Here is a 15,203-nt window from a genome sequence, read left to right as displayed (position 1 = left end):
TCAAAGTCCAACTACTTTGGGTTCAAAAACCCAGCTTTACAACTTAGCAGCTGTGTGATCTTGGGCAGATTGCTTTACCTCTCTGTGCCATCGTTCTCAAAGTAATAGGAAAGTAGTACCCACCCACCCGATTCAGTGACGCAGTCCATGTGAAGAACAGCACCTTGGTCATGAAGGTGTCATGATTAGCAGGAAACCTGTGACATCACCTAGCCCCTTGCTTTCCTTGGTCCATAGAAGTATCCTTAAAGAATACCTGCAAACAGGGCGCCTGGGTGGCTCAGTTGGTTAGGCAACTGCCTTCGGCTCAGGTCATGATCCTGGAGTCCCGGGATCGAGTCCCACATCGGGCTCCCTGCTCGGCGGGGAGTCTGCTTCTCCCTCTGACCCTCTTCCCTCTTGTGCTCTCTAACTCTCATTCTATCTCTCTCAAATAAATAAAATCTTTAAAAAAAAAAAAAAGAATACCTGCAAACACACACACTCTCTCTCCTCATGCAAAATTGCCTCTTCTCTCGCTTTTTTTTTTTCCCCTCCTCCTTTTTTCCCCCCCTTCTATTGCAGGTTTTAAAGCAGAGGGTAAGAGACCTTGACACTAGATTTGTTTAGAAGATCTCTCTGGGGAGCTAAAAAAAAATTCTTGGAGGATGATGCTAATAAGGTCTCTGGAGGACCCATAACAGGCAAGAAGGTTAAGGTTAGGAGCAATAACTTTTTAAGGAAGTTTGGTTTAAAAAGTTTCCTTTAAGGTTAGGCCCCCTCACCCCTATTACTTATTTAGGGGAGATTTCAGGTGTCTTCAAAGGCCAAAGGAAAATGAGAGGCTGTGGAAGTCCTAGGGTGGGCTGAGTGCTCTTCGAGCCCCTCCTCCTGTCTGCTGGAAAACGGCATCTAGTGAGCGAGGCTGACCTTTGGGGAGTCGGGAGGGGGCCCTCTCTGCTCCCCTAAGGTAGTGTAAGGTGCTCCTGTCCTTCAGGTGCTCCCAGCCCAGGTGGTGGTCTGAGACAAACCATCTAAAAGGCCCCGCCCATCTAGGTAAGAAGGGGTGGCCTCAGATCAACTGGGGCGCGATCAGCTGGCTGCACAGGGTGGAGAGGGCCTTGAGCTGGTCTTTGAAGAATTAGGAGGATTTAGATAAGCCGGAAGGGGATGGGGCATTCCACGCTGGTTGCCCAGCATCAGGGCCAAAAATGAACAAAGGCATGGGGGTGGGGGGAACAGGGCAGCCAGCCTGAAGGGCCCTTGGAGCAGGGGGCAGCCGGTTAGAAACTGGGGTGCGGAGCATGGGCGCTTGAACCCACCCTGCAAGCCCTGGGGATCCCTCCGGAGGAAGGTGTGAGCTTGGGCAACACTAAGAAGAGGGCTTTGAGAAATGTTGGTGGCCAGGGGGTCAGGACGAATTGGCGGGACCAAGGGACATGGTGGGAGACCAGCAGAGGGAGAAACCCAGTCACACAGCGGGAATGGAGAGAAAAGTCGCTGATGAAGACTTGCAAGTTGACCTCTAGGTTTCCATGGTGAACGACCAGAAAATAAGGCAAATGGGGAGGTGGGGGCCGGCAGGCAGGCGGGCTTTTTGAGGCAGGAGCAAGGAGAAGGAGGAGTTGGGTTGGGGACATGTTGAATTAATTCTCTCACGTAGCAGGGGCTCAAAATGCTCTCCTCTTTTCCCTTTTGTGTACTTTTGAAGGAGGGGGCAGTATTAGCTCATGGTTTCATATCCAGAGGTCCGGTGGCTCTGTGAGGTAAACTTTTCATGGAGAACCCTCGGGAGCCAAGGGCATTACTACCACCCTAACAATTCTTTCTGGTTATTTTATTCATTTGAGACAGAGATACAGAGAGAGAGCATGAGCAGGGGGAGAGACAGGGAGAGGGAGAAGCAGACTCCCCGCTGAGCCAGGAGCCCAATGTGGGGCCCCGAGCCCAGGACCCTGGGATCATGACCTGAGCCGAAGGCAGACGCTTAACCATCTGAGCCACCCAGGCGCCCCTCTTTCTGGTTATTTTTAAGGTTCCAGCCATCCCTGCTCAGGCCGGAATTTCCAGGAACTGGCTGCTGACCGGAGCTAGTTGGTCGGTCCCTCCCCGCCTCCCACTCCCTCCAGGGTGGGGCCCCATGGGTGGAGGCCCCTTGGGGTAGAGCGGGGTGGGTCTCCAGTGATAGGGCACCAGCACTGAGGCAGAGGCGAGGCACTGTGGCCTCACGCAGCCCTTCTGGATTTGATTATATAACGCTTCGCAGAAGAGAATTGTGAGGCTGTGACCGGCCTTGTAGGATATGTACACAGCAGGATTATTACACAGTATGGCGGTGTTTTTTTTGTTTGTTTTTTTTTTTCAGTTGATCTTGGGTTGCTGGCCCTTAAAACTAAAACACCACAAATTGTCAGCATGAAGAAGGAAAACAAGTGTGTAACCTTAGGAGGCGAAGTGATTTGCATTTGCGAAAAATTTCTTTAAGAAAGGTGTGGAATGCTACTAGCCAGGTGGCATTGAACTTGAGAGTTTACCTGAAGGGTATGGGTTCAGGTTTCCCCACCCCCACCCCTGCTGAGCGGGGCCCCTCTCGGTCTGCAACTGTGTAGGGATTTTGCTTGGTTGTTACCTTTGCACCTGTCCCTATTTACATGCAAAATCAATTGCTTCACTTGGTCTTTTCCGAAGTACAGGGTGTGGGCAGAATCTTATCTGAAGCCATGTCCTGTTTGGACAAGTTGGACTCGCCTTGGCAACTCTCCACAGGGTGGAGCCGATGGGTGGAGGCAGAAAGTAAAATTGGGTGGCTTGTTAGCAGAGAGAGGAGAGAGGGCGGATTGTTTGCTCGTCGGATCATTATATTTAATCTAAAACTAAATAATTAACTTCTTTCCCATTTACAAAACATTTTGATGCAAAATGGCTAATCTAATTTGTGAGGGGCAAAGATTTAGAACTACTCCGTGGAGTGTTTTCCTCTCAAACCAACACTAGGAGACAAAGGTAGGTGAAAATCATCCTGTGATGGGAAAACTGGGGCACATTTCCAGGTAGGGGCCAGCATCTGGCTCTTCTGAAAGGAGCCCCCAACCTAAACATGCCTTTTCCCACATCTGTTGCCTGGCCCCCCTGTATTTCTGGCCAGGCCAGCTGCCATGAAATATTTGACTCATCGGGAGCTCTTGAAGAGTTTGGGTACAGAAGTGAAGAAGTGTTTCTTTTGAAAGAAAGTTTAGCTGCAGGGATGTGGCCTGCTTGCCTGTCCGGGTCCTTCCCCTGACACAAGAATTTCACACATAACACACACACACACACACACACACACACACACACACACAATTTTTAAATTTTTTTTTCTTGTTTTCTGGGGGTGGGGAAGGCAGTGCACTTCCTCTTCTAACATCCAAACCCTTGGGAAAATTAAGGGCACTTGCAGATGGTGTCTTGCTTTGGTCATACTGTTTTTCTCCTTACACCTTGCAGAGGTCAGCTGGGAGACAAAGATTGCTCCGAGGGTGGCAGGCAGTTTGGAGGCTCAGGCTGGGTTGGGGGGGATAATGCAGGGATCCTTTGAGGATCTGAGGAGAGAAAGGGATGGAAAGTGCCCAAGAAGGGAGAACCTCAGAAGCAAATCCTGCTGTATCACAAGAAACGTTGCTTCAGACACACACATTCTCTGTGTGTGCCTGTCATGTTTCTGAGGAAGGGACAATCATTTATAAGATTGTTTCTATAATAAAACTTGCTGTCGCTTCAAGTCAAGCTACTTTCAAAGGAGGTTTGGTGACATCATAGCCTCTTACATTAAGGGCTGTGTTTATTTCTGAGCTCTGCGGCTCATTTGTACCCTCATAAAGTGACTGTTGAGTAGGTCTCAGGGTGGACTGGATATGATTGTGAGATGCAACTATATTGCTTCTTAAACTTTATGTAAATGATTCACCAAAGCTTTAAATACATAAATCACACTTTTTTTGCATTTTGGTAAAAAAAAAAAAAAAATCTGACCCGTACTTTGACTTCTGAAAAGTCAGAAGGGTAAGTAGAGAGAGTGAAGGAAATACGTTTCTTCCCTTTGGAGGAAGAATTCAGTCGTCTCACCCTTCCCAGCAAAATAACACAGAGAAGATGACATTTGTTCCGGTTATGGAAAATAATTCTGGCAAGTTCAGTACAACTAAGATGTAAATGTATTAATGATTGGAAAATAGTTGTTTGGAAAAAACAGACCCACATTTGGGGCCTCCTCATCTCTGTGATACCCACACAAAATGGTTAACAGAATTCCTGGGCCTGCTTAAAACCCACTAGGTTTGAAGACCCTGAGGTTGGCAAACTCAATTTACTGCCTCTGTCCTTAGCCTCTAATACCTGTTGTAGTGCGCCACCTACTGGTTCTACTTAAGACTGCGGTCAGTGTTGTGTACTAGATTTCCTCAGCCTTCGTATTTTATTGAGCATTCTTTTCAAAGGATGGCAGTATCCCCAGAGCATGAGTGGCCCATGTGTAACAAAAGCCACTGAGTTCTCATTCTTTCAGTACATAAGTTTTACGGAAGGCACCTTGGAGATTTGCAGTCACTGTTAGGACTCTAGACCAAAACCTAAAGACAAGGTCAATACCAGTAGCGCAAGTGGTCTCTTCAGAGAGAGGCACAGTAGTTACAGAGTATAGATTTTTTCTGCAAATAAACAAACAAATGCCTGATCTGTGTTAATGTGTTCTATTCTCCTCCTAAATTTGGTTTCTTTCTAGCTTAGCTTCTCTCCCTTGTTACTGAACGTTATAATTATAGTTAATAACTTTTAAAAATTGGCACACAGATGTGTGTAAAGCTGACCCACCTCATCTTATTAACAGCTGAGAGCGTACAGTTTTCTTTGCATGTCCTTCACCTTCTCTTGTTCCATATCCGTGATGACACTGAAAGTATGATCAGTCATTTTAGAAGCGACCAAATTGGGAACAGAGTACTGTTTGACATGCGAATGGACAGTGAGTGAGTTTGGTTCTGTTCGTAGTGATATTCGACTTTTGCGCAGTCTTTGATTGTCCAGTGATGCCTTGTTTAGGAGTTTTGAAATGAGATAGTCTAATTCTACCACTCCTTTTTCACTCACTAGCTGAAATCCTTCTATGATGAAAAATACCCCTTCACCAGTGATTGGTTTACTCTTGAGGTACCATTCTGAACACATAAACATAACCTTTACAATTTTTTTTAATACAAATAAATCAAGTTTTATTAGGGCAGATGCTCCATATTAGACTTTACTTTTTTCTCTTACGATTTCAAGTCTTATGAAGCATTAAGTTCCTTAAATTTAGATAAAACATAAACATTAAAGAATGCAAGAGATTTAAATAATGTCTTAAAATGAGAAGAGATGTAGTAGGTTAACGTGTCATTCATTTCTAAATGCATTTAGTAGTCACTGCTGTGGGTATTAGGAAAAGTCATTAAAGGCTTTATGAGCTCAATGGTGGAGTTAGAGTTTGAACCAGAGCCCATCCTAATTCCACTGTGCACTCTTACTGGTAGTGAGGGGTGTGAGGTACAGTGAGGCATACACATGCTGGGAAGCTAGTGCAGTGGTGCAGTTGGGAAGTGACGAGGCTCTAGGTGAGGTCTCAGGCAGGATGTAGGCTGCTAGTCACTTTTAAACAATTTGGTCTGAGGGTTTTTTGGGTTTTTTTTTTAAGATTTTATTTATTTGTCAGAGAGAGAGCACAAGCAGGGGGAGCGGCAGGCAGAGGGAGAAGCAAGCTCCCTGCTGAGCAGGGAGCCCAATGCGGGGCTCGATCCCAGCACCCTGGGATCATGACCTGAGCCAAAGGCAGACGCTTAACCAGCTGAGCCACCCAGACGCCCCGGGTCTGAGTTTTTTAAAAGGGCAGAGGGGACTGACCTCTAAGGCTAGGTATCCTAGCAAAGAGGCAAATACTTGACGTTGCTCCAGAAGTTGGAACCAACAAAGTTATGTGAATACAGTATGAATATCCAAAAATTGTATACGTATTTGTGGCAAAGAGTGTTGCTTTGCTTTAAATTTCATAGCGAGGATGCAGATCTCCTGCTTGAGTCTCCAGACCTGGACCCTTTCATTATGCACCTGATAATAGGACTGCTTTCATTTAGGAGAATTTGCATCAAGATACACTCCAGTAGAGTGGATGAATCTGTAAGAGTAAATTCAATTTAAAAGGCTTGGGGGAGGGTGGCCATTAAATTCAATTTAAAAGGCTTGGGGGAGGGGTGGCCAGCCAAGGGTGAGGGCTACTGAATTACCTGAGCTCATTGATGTAAGCAGGAGGCCTCACATCTTGTTTACAGTCGGCTAGGAGGCAGCGGGCAGCAATTCTTAAGAACCATATCCATCTCTGCAGCTGCTAGGCTGGGAACTGGTTAATAATAGATCCTAAGACACAAAAGGGGTTTTCATCCTTCATTATGAAATCATCCATTTTTCACTGGCTGTTGGGGTTTGTTTTTGCTGGCATGCATAAGAGGGTATTAGCACCATTGATTTGAGCAGCCTGGTATTAAATTGTGTTCACAGATTATAATACATACTGTGATGTAGGAAAAATAAAATTTGAAGTCAGAGCCTTATGTTGGGTTAATGACGATACTCACGTGTTGTCATGAGACCCAGAACAGTCTTTCTTCAACGGAGCAAGGGGGCACAAGAACGACACAGTATTGTTTTTATAATTGTATGGGAAGCTTTCCTAGTATAACCCACAGAGCATGGGTACGGCAAACTGCAGGACTGTGGTGGTGGAGCTGGGGCTGGGGCTGGGGAGTTGTCATACTGAAACACAGGAGGGAACCTGGAACCAGAGACTTCAGCTTTTTCGGGTAGAATGCAGTCTGGAACTTGTTCACTTTCCCACCCAAAACAGAGTGGTCCAGAAAAGACCTTGCCTCCAACCAAAGCTCTGTGAACCCTTAAGCCAAATTTGGATAGTAGGTGCCTGAAGCAGGTTGTTGAAGATCTGGGTACTAGCTGGGCAGTGATTCCAAAGCCTATGAAATGCAGCTGAATGTTGAGCAGACTGAATATTTTGTCTTGTGGGGAAGCAGTTGGCTTGATGTCAAGTGCCGGACGTGAACTAGTCCAGAGCACTGAAGGAAAGGGAAGGGTAACACCAGTGTCACAACAGAAGAGAGAGGCCAAACAGGATTGAGATGGACATTTCCTTTACCTTAGGCTGCAGATTTCCTTATTTCCTAATGAAGAATTGAAGTGAATACAAACTAATAGTCTTCATGTATAAAAAGTGCTTAGAAAACAATGGGCAGCCTCTGGGGAGGGGTTGCAAGGCCCTAATATAGGCATTTCTCTAGAGGAGACATGCAAATGGTAAATAAAGATGGAAAAAAATTGACTTTAATAATTAAATCAATTTAGAATAAAAATAGTTCGCCATTTTGAAACTAGCAGTTTTTTTTTTTTTAAGTGGTAATACACATTGCAGGTGGACGTGTTGAGAAATGGGTTCTTATTTTATTCATGGAAATAATAGAATGCTCTAAAAATAGAGCATTTTTGCTGGATGATCCATCAGCTGCTTTGGAAAACGTACATGCTTCTCACCCACGGATTCCCCTATGTAAGATTGACCCTAAAAATGAATTAAGGATGTGCAGGAGGACCTAAGTCCAAAGATGCTCACTGCCATCCATAATGGTGAAAATTTAGAAGCAACCTCAGTGCCCAGTAAAAAGCGATACTTTAAATAAACTGATCCGTTCCACACAGTGGCACACTGAATTCGATGGTATGGAACCATACTTGCTGAAAAAAGAAACATTTTCACAATCAACTGTCAAGTGAAATTATGGGTACTAAATAGTATGTGTGCTATAATCCATTTTAAAACAGAGTTTGGAAGGATAAAAACAAAGATGTGAATGGTGGTTGGTTCTAGTTTTTCTTTTTGCCTGTCTTGTTTTTTCCTTGATTTTTTTCTGTAATGAACATAAGGAAAAATGTTTAACGCTCATATATCATGTGAACTTTTGGTGAATTGCACAGCACTCTTAAGCAAGCTTGGCTGCTCAGAAGGGACCGTACGTATTGTTCCAGAAATGTCAGGGGTTTATGTATTTGAGTTAGAAATGCCAGTTGGCTCTCATCGACTTAGGACCATGGCATCTGGTTTTAATTCTATCAAATGGCATCTTTCATAGGTAAGGAAAATAAATTCCAGCCATTCCGGGGCCAGGGGAGAGGAAGGAGCAGGGGAGGGATTTGAGGAATATTATGTTTTATTTTTTACTAGTTTATATTTAAAGTAACCTTGGGATTCATTTGGACCCCCTGTTTTGTTTTCTAGGCCAAACACCAGAGCACCCTAGAAAGCCGAACTAAAAGAATGCTCATGTTTGATCCAGTCCCTGTCAAGCAAGAGGCCATGGACCCCGTGTCAGTGGTAAGTTTTCCAAAATGGAGCACCTCTTCCCAGTGCCAGTAACATGACTGTGTGTTGTGTTGCTCCTTAAAGTTACTCATCACTTGACAGGCATTTGGCAAACAGACTTTTCTCACAGAGTCGGTCAGTAAGTGGGGTAAACACCCTTCTAGCACCTGCATCCTTTAATAAATGGGGTCCACGTTTCCTCAGGCCCCATGCCCCCCAAGATGTGATCAGCACAGAACTTGGGTCACAGGTGAATCTAGTCATGACAGAAGGAGGCTTTGCAAAAACTCAGTGACCAGCATTTTAGTTTGGGCTCTCAGGATTATTGGTTTTGGCCAAAAAAAAGTCTGGCCAGGCTGACTTAAAAATTAATGTGTGCATCTGGGGACATTAAAAAAAAAAAAAAAGTCCTGTACTCAATGTTTATCATGGTTAGGAAGCAATTTTCAGATGTACTTTCACAAGAAATCTGCATCCAGGAGTATGATCCTGTGACGTGTTTTTTACTCAAGATCACCACCACGATCATATAGAAGAGTTTCTTAAAAATGTTGTGACTGTCTTTTTCTTTTTAATACTGGAAGAAAAAATATCTCGTTTTGTCTCCTGTAGTGTTCAGCATGTCCTTCATGGAGCTGATTTAAAAAAAACAAAACAAAACAAAACCCCTCAGTCCTGCATCTAAAAACGCATTCAGAATAAAATGATTTGCTTAAAACCCGCTGACAGCAGCTACACTGAGCTGTGCCTGGGTGAGATGGTTGAGGAGAAGCTAGCGAAAGAGAACGTGGCCGTGAGGTTGGGATTCCTTTCCACTTGGAGGAGTCTGTGGCTGGAAGGGAACCTTGTCGTCTTCAAAACCTTTGTGCGAAGCCAGCCCCTCCGTGAGCCCGGCCCCTCGGGATGCTTCTGGGCCCCAGGCGGCTAGGAGTGAGTCCAGGGGCTTATCAAGGTCCAGCATTGGTGCTGTGGAAGTGGGATGGGGTGGTAACAGAAAGGGTCCAGGGACTTCCAGGCAGGGAGTGGTTTGGACTCATGGCCATCTGGTTGGGCCAATAGGAAATAACAAGGCAAGGCTCCCACTCTCTTGCTCTTTTCTTCCACGGGCTTGGAAAATAGTCACAAGGGGAAAAACTTGGCCGGGAGTTGTGTATCTGAAGGTTGGTAATGACACGCTTGCAAAATTAGATCATCCTTATGCATCGGCCGCTGAGGCTCCTGCCAAAAATGTTTACACAAGACACAGGGGTCACTCAGAGGCCCTTGGAGCTGAGTTGCCATGGGTATGACTGAGCCAATGAAGTGTTTACTGCTGTGTACAATGAAAAGTGAGGTCCAAGTGGCTTTAAGGAAATAACATTTACATTCCAGCGTGATAACTGGATAACCAAGTGTCTGAATACAGTAATAACTGAGCAATAAGAACTTCATTAATCAAAAAACTAAATCGACTTCTAATGTTATTCGGTGCTGTCACCATATTCATCAGCCCCTTACCCCAAACTGTTACATGAGCACTGAGGAAAATTGAGGTATAAAATTTCCCTATTAATTATATCCTTGAAATATGAATAGGTTTTTAGTACTAGAGAATATGATTAATTTTATAAATGATGCAGAACCATCCTTGATGCATTTTAATATTCAGTATACTTCCAGTGCTTTTAATCAAGCATGAAAATATGGCTGAAGAGCCAATTTAAAGCTCAAATGAAGATCCTCATTGCTGTTAGTATGATATAATTAAGTGCAAGCGAATGCACTTGACTGAAAAAAAAATTGAAGTAAAAGGAATTTGAAGTAACATACTTACAATGCTGTAACTTATATAAATGCATGAAGTTAAAATATATAGAAGTATTTTTGCAATTAATGGTCTTTTTCTCCTTCCCACTCTAGTTTTCAACTTCCAGCTAACAGAGAATTTAATTAGATCATTTCACCAAAAGTTAGTATCAGTCCTTACAATGAAATTTCTTTTTCTCAATTCAGCAAAACCTCAGTTAACTGAAACATCTGGGGAGTGTGGGGTGTTGTGATTATTTTACTTAACAAAACTCAAAAAGTTTTGTTTCTGCTCTTGAACCTTCAAATTTTCTTTCCTGCCTCTGTAAGTGGAGTGTGCTAAGTCTAATTTATTTTTCCTTTATGGCACCTTTTTTTTTTTTTTAATTCCACCCTTGACCTGAAGGTTGATTACCTGTTTGGTATTTTGCTACAGTTTAGAGAAAATAAGGAAGTGTCATTTCTTTCTTAGTGAAATGTAAGCCTCAGTACCCTCCTCTGCTAAACCTTGTGCTTTGAGGCAAACAGGAAGGCTTTGGCTTGTCCTATGAACATTTGCAAGAATGTGGAGCAGAGACCATCCCCTTCCTGCACTGTAGGTCTCTCCTTCCTATCAGTGTGATGCTGGCAAACCCCCAGCGGCTCCCTGAGCCTCTTTTTTTCTTTCTGTAAAATTAGAGATAATATGTACAATGTGAGACAGCATGTGAATACAAAATGCACATGTAAAAGAGTTGCTTTTACCAATATATTGTCAAAGACAGTTGGAAATTAAAGAATTTAATTCAGGAAGTGAGAAATAAAACAAAGTTTTGAAAAGTATTCTTTCTTATTTTATTCCTAGAGGAAGATTACTTTTGAAAAAAGTGTATTTTTCCCCCTTCCTTTCTTGTAATGAAAATTATCCTAACAGACTCCTTACAGGTTGAGAAGTACTTAAAATCAGTAGTACCTCTGTTCTGTTCTCACAGAAACTTCCATGACTTTTCTGAGCCTGGTAGAAGGAGAGCTTTCTACTTTTGTTTGCACAGAAGGGTATGACATTTGCTGTTTCCAGAGTGTGTGTTTATAAACGCACCACGCCTTCCTGCACTGGGAACCCCACCCTTGGTATGAAGATTCCTTTGACTTGCCTTTGCCCTGTCATGGATGTTCACTCTGTTTTCATATTAAAGAGCAGTGAAACAGAGACTCTACTACCCATGTTTCGTGCAGTCACTCCATCCGGTTCAACTGTCTTGGGATGGAAAACTCAAACTATTCCCAATAAAACAAGAAATGATTGAAATGCTCACTTCAGTACAAAGTGGTAGCTTTGGAAAATCATCCAAAGCCCCGTACCTTCTTCCCTGTCACAATTGAAATCCTTGTTTTCGAGGATCAAAAGAATTGGTACTATCCTTAGTCTTGACAGTAGTAAAAACCTGCACAGAGTGTACATTGATTCACTTCATTCATTCATCACGTGTTTGTCGATGAATGCCAGACCCACATTTCCCATTCTAGTAAGAGGAAGCAGTCAGCAAATAAATTACACAGGGTGAACACATGAATGTGTGGCACAACAGGAGAGAACTTTTTGAAAAGTTAGAGCCCTTTACCACCCCTACTGAGGGCCGGAAGATCGGAGGGACCCTTGCTGGAGTCTTGTCTTCAGGCTGCTCTGTTCCAGGATATAAGGCCTCCCTGGGTAAGCGATGTGCACAGGGGGAGTGGATAGTTATCCGTGGCTAGAGGACCTTTGGCTGCCTCCTCAACACTTGCCTCTGATTTGGATTTGGGGCTACTACAGCACTTTTTTGCACTGCTTTGCTAGAAGATAGGAAAGGTTGAACAGGGAGCCGGCAGTTATTACCAGGGTATACTCAGCTAAGGCACATACCCAGAGGAATCCTTTATCTGTCCTTAGGCTGTGGAGAACCGGATTGTTGGAAGCTGCTTGTAGTAGCTTGGGTGCTCCACCCAAATAATGAAAGCAAACACATCTTACAGAAGGGCCTGGTAAACATTGCTATGGAATTTTCTAGTGAGATGGCGTGAGGAACCACATTTCTTCACCATTTTACACAAGGCAGTCAGACTGGAAATAGTTAATTGTGTACTCTGTTGTGTATCCAAATGCGTCTCCCGACTTTTAGCCCCGTAGCCTTACAAACACTGCACATCGGTGCAGGGGGGATGGGGGGCATCCACTGGGGAGCAGAGTCAGCAGGAATGTGCATGATGTTTATAAAACTTGGCCTGATGTGTGGCTTTCTCTTCCTTGATGGCTTGAGAAACCTAAGAATATTATTAAACTTGCAAATCTCCCAGGTTCTAAATTCCTACTTTCCTTAAACTCACCCCACAGTTAGAAAAATCCAGCAATGACGGCAATAAAATTGTGTCCTCGTTTTGCTTTCTATTTAGCTGCCAATAACTTGGCATTAAAATCTAGGTCATAGGGAGGTCTTTGAAGAATAGGGCTGAAAATAAGGGAGAAGCTACATTTTGATGAGTAGAAACAATTAATGCTGCCTCCCATTTCCTTTTTGTTTCTAGTACCAGAACTTTTGCCCTTTTGAGAATCGTATAAAAGTGAGTTAACCTTTAGAACTAGGAGTAATCTTTCTCCCCCTGTATTTAATGACTCCTTTTGTTGTATATATTAGAATTTTTTTTTTTGATTAGCAAATCCACTGCCTCTTAACATTACCTATTTTAATTTTTAAATGTAAATATATTTAATATTAATATGGCTATATGTTTTGGGCCTCTCACCCTGTGGTATACTTATATGTTCCTGGTTCTAAAGAAAGGTAATATTAATCTTTTCCTCCTTTGATTCTTTATACAAAACTCAAAGCTGTTTTCAGAAACAATTTATAGGGACGCCTGAGTGGCTTACTCGGTTAAGCATCCGACTCTTGGTTTTGGCCCAGGTCATGATCTCAGGGTCACAGGATCAAGCCCCACGTCAGGCTCCACGCTCAGCATGGAGTCTCCTAGGGATTGTCTCCCTCTCCCTCCCCTTCTCCCACTCCAGCCCCGCTCATGTGCACACATGGGCTCTCTCTCTTTAAATAAATCTTTTACAAACCACAATTTATATAATTTTGCATTTCCTGATTTTATATCCTTCACGTCCTTGTTTTTAAGCAGTATTATTAGTGAAAACTTCTTCCCCCACCTTTAAATTGTTTTTGAATGGTTTACCAAATTTTAATACTTAAAAATTAGTATTTTTATCCTATTCTATATCTCTTTGTCATTTAGAGCCGTGCTGTTCAAAAGGGGTCTGTGCACGTAGGGCTGCTCCCCAGAAACTCAGAATCTGCATTTTGACAAGATGGGTCAGGTGCATTCGTGCACAGTGAAGTTTGAGAAGCCCTGATTGGATCAAACCCATTACAGTGCTGCTACTTGTCTAGAAAAAGAAGGGACTTCTAGCACCACAGTGTATGTTAAGCTCATTACATAGCTTATCTTACTGAATTCAATTTTATTTTAACTTCACAGCCTCCTAGAATGTGGGTTTTCAATATCACCTTGACAAATTTTGCCCTATCTTCATGGCACCTGCACTTCTAATACTTAGTGAATAATTTTTCCTGCCCTCTTTTGTAGAATTGCTTTTATTAACATAATAAATTTATTTTGAAAAGGACATTTGTATCACTACTGTTAAAAAAAGTTTTACGCATTTAAATAAACACATAACTATTTTAAAGCACTGTGTATTCTTTGTGTACTATCTAGAAGTATCTTCAGTGCCCCCTACTGCAGGAGTCACTATTCTAGGAGATTATAGAGATTGCGTTGACAGGGATAAAGAAAGGAGAAAAGAACAAAACACACAATCTTAACGATGAGAAACGGACTTCAAAAGCAGATAAAGATAAATACTGCCTGGTCCCATACCCCCCATATTCCCTGATACTTATGCCTGGTATGCCCAGAGAAGGGAGTTTTCAAAACAACACAGGAGATGCATAGCCAGGTGGAGATTTCACCTAGTGGAGGCCCAGAGAAGGAAGGGTATGATCTCCATAGTAATCCCAGTAAAAACTACCGTTGTCCCACAGTCATTTATAACTCACATTAGTGGCCACTTGGGGGACTGGGGCGGCTCAGAAATTTATCATGCATTTAAGCTCTTTAATGATAAGGCCCCATTGGTGGGTTTTCTTGGTTGTATCATGAGCTAGTATTGCCTCAGAATGAGAACTGCGTCGGATTTGAGTGCTGGAAGAGAGGCATAGTATGTTGCTTATCACTTTCAATATAAGGTATTCAAATACAAGTAGTATTCTGCAGATGGACTTGACATGTTACCACTAAAAGTTGTTTCCCTAAAATACCTACGAGTAAAGAAAATAGCTTAGGTTGGGTTTATTTTTTTAAAAAGCATCCTACAACAAAGTTTTTTTTTTCCAATTTTAGTTAAGGAATAGAAGTCATTCTAGTGAGTTCCATAGCCAAGGACCGCACCCATAGTGTGCAGTGATTATGACTTTTGTATTTAAAGCTGGTAGTAGTCCATTATTCTGATACTACAAAAGAGGAAAGTATTTTTTTAAAAGATTTTATTTATTTGAGAGAATGAGATAGAGCACTAGAGGGGGGAGTCAGAGGGAGGAGCAGACTCCCCGCTGAGCAGGGAGCCCGATGCAGGACTCGATCCTGGGACTCCAGGATCATGACCTGAGCCGAAGGCAGTCGCTTGACGAACTGAGCCACCCAGGCTCCCAGGAGGAACATATTTAAAGAAATTAGGTCAATTGTCAGATCTTAGGTTTGGAGGAAACACCGGGCCCCAGTTTGTGTGCAAGTCGCTTCAAGCACCCTGTGTCCTTATTTAAGTCCTCTTCGCTGTCTCTTACAGTTCTGTGTCATGCACAAATTTGGACATCAAGTCACCACCTACAGTTTCATTCAAACTGTGACCAAGACCATTGAACAAGCTGGGGTCAGGGACATAATTGTGCTATAGTGGGTGGCCTTCTGTGTATAGGTGAGCAGGATGACTGAC

General features: G+C 43.1%; 1 protein-coding gene across 1 annotated transcript in view; it reads left to right on the top strand.

Moving 5' to 3' along the window:
- KLF3 (KLF transcription factor 3) overlaps positions 1 to 15,203 on the top strand; it is a 35,240-nt gene that overhangs the window by 7,204 nt on the left and 12,833 nt on the right. The window contains exon 2 of the mRNA XM_028087004.2: positions 8,324 to 8,419. Coding sequence (XP_027942805.1) covers positions 8,363 to 8,419 — 57 coding nt within the window. The 5' untranslated portion in view covers positions 8,324 to 8,362. The remainder of the gene's footprint in view (positions 1 to 8,323; positions 8,420 to 15,203) is intronic.

This window comes from Eumetopias jubatus, unplaced genomic scaffold (genome assembly GCF_037043125.1).
Source record: "Eumetopias jubatus isolate StellerSeaLion01/CBP00866 unplaced genomic scaffold, mEumJub1_p1.0 scaffold_2, whole genome shotgun sequence".
Taxonomy (NCBI): domain Eukaryota; kingdom Metazoa; phylum Chordata; class Mammalia; order Carnivora; family Otariidae; genus Eumetopias; species Eumetopias jubatus.
This window is presented reverse-complemented; position numbering and strand designations above follow the sequence as displayed.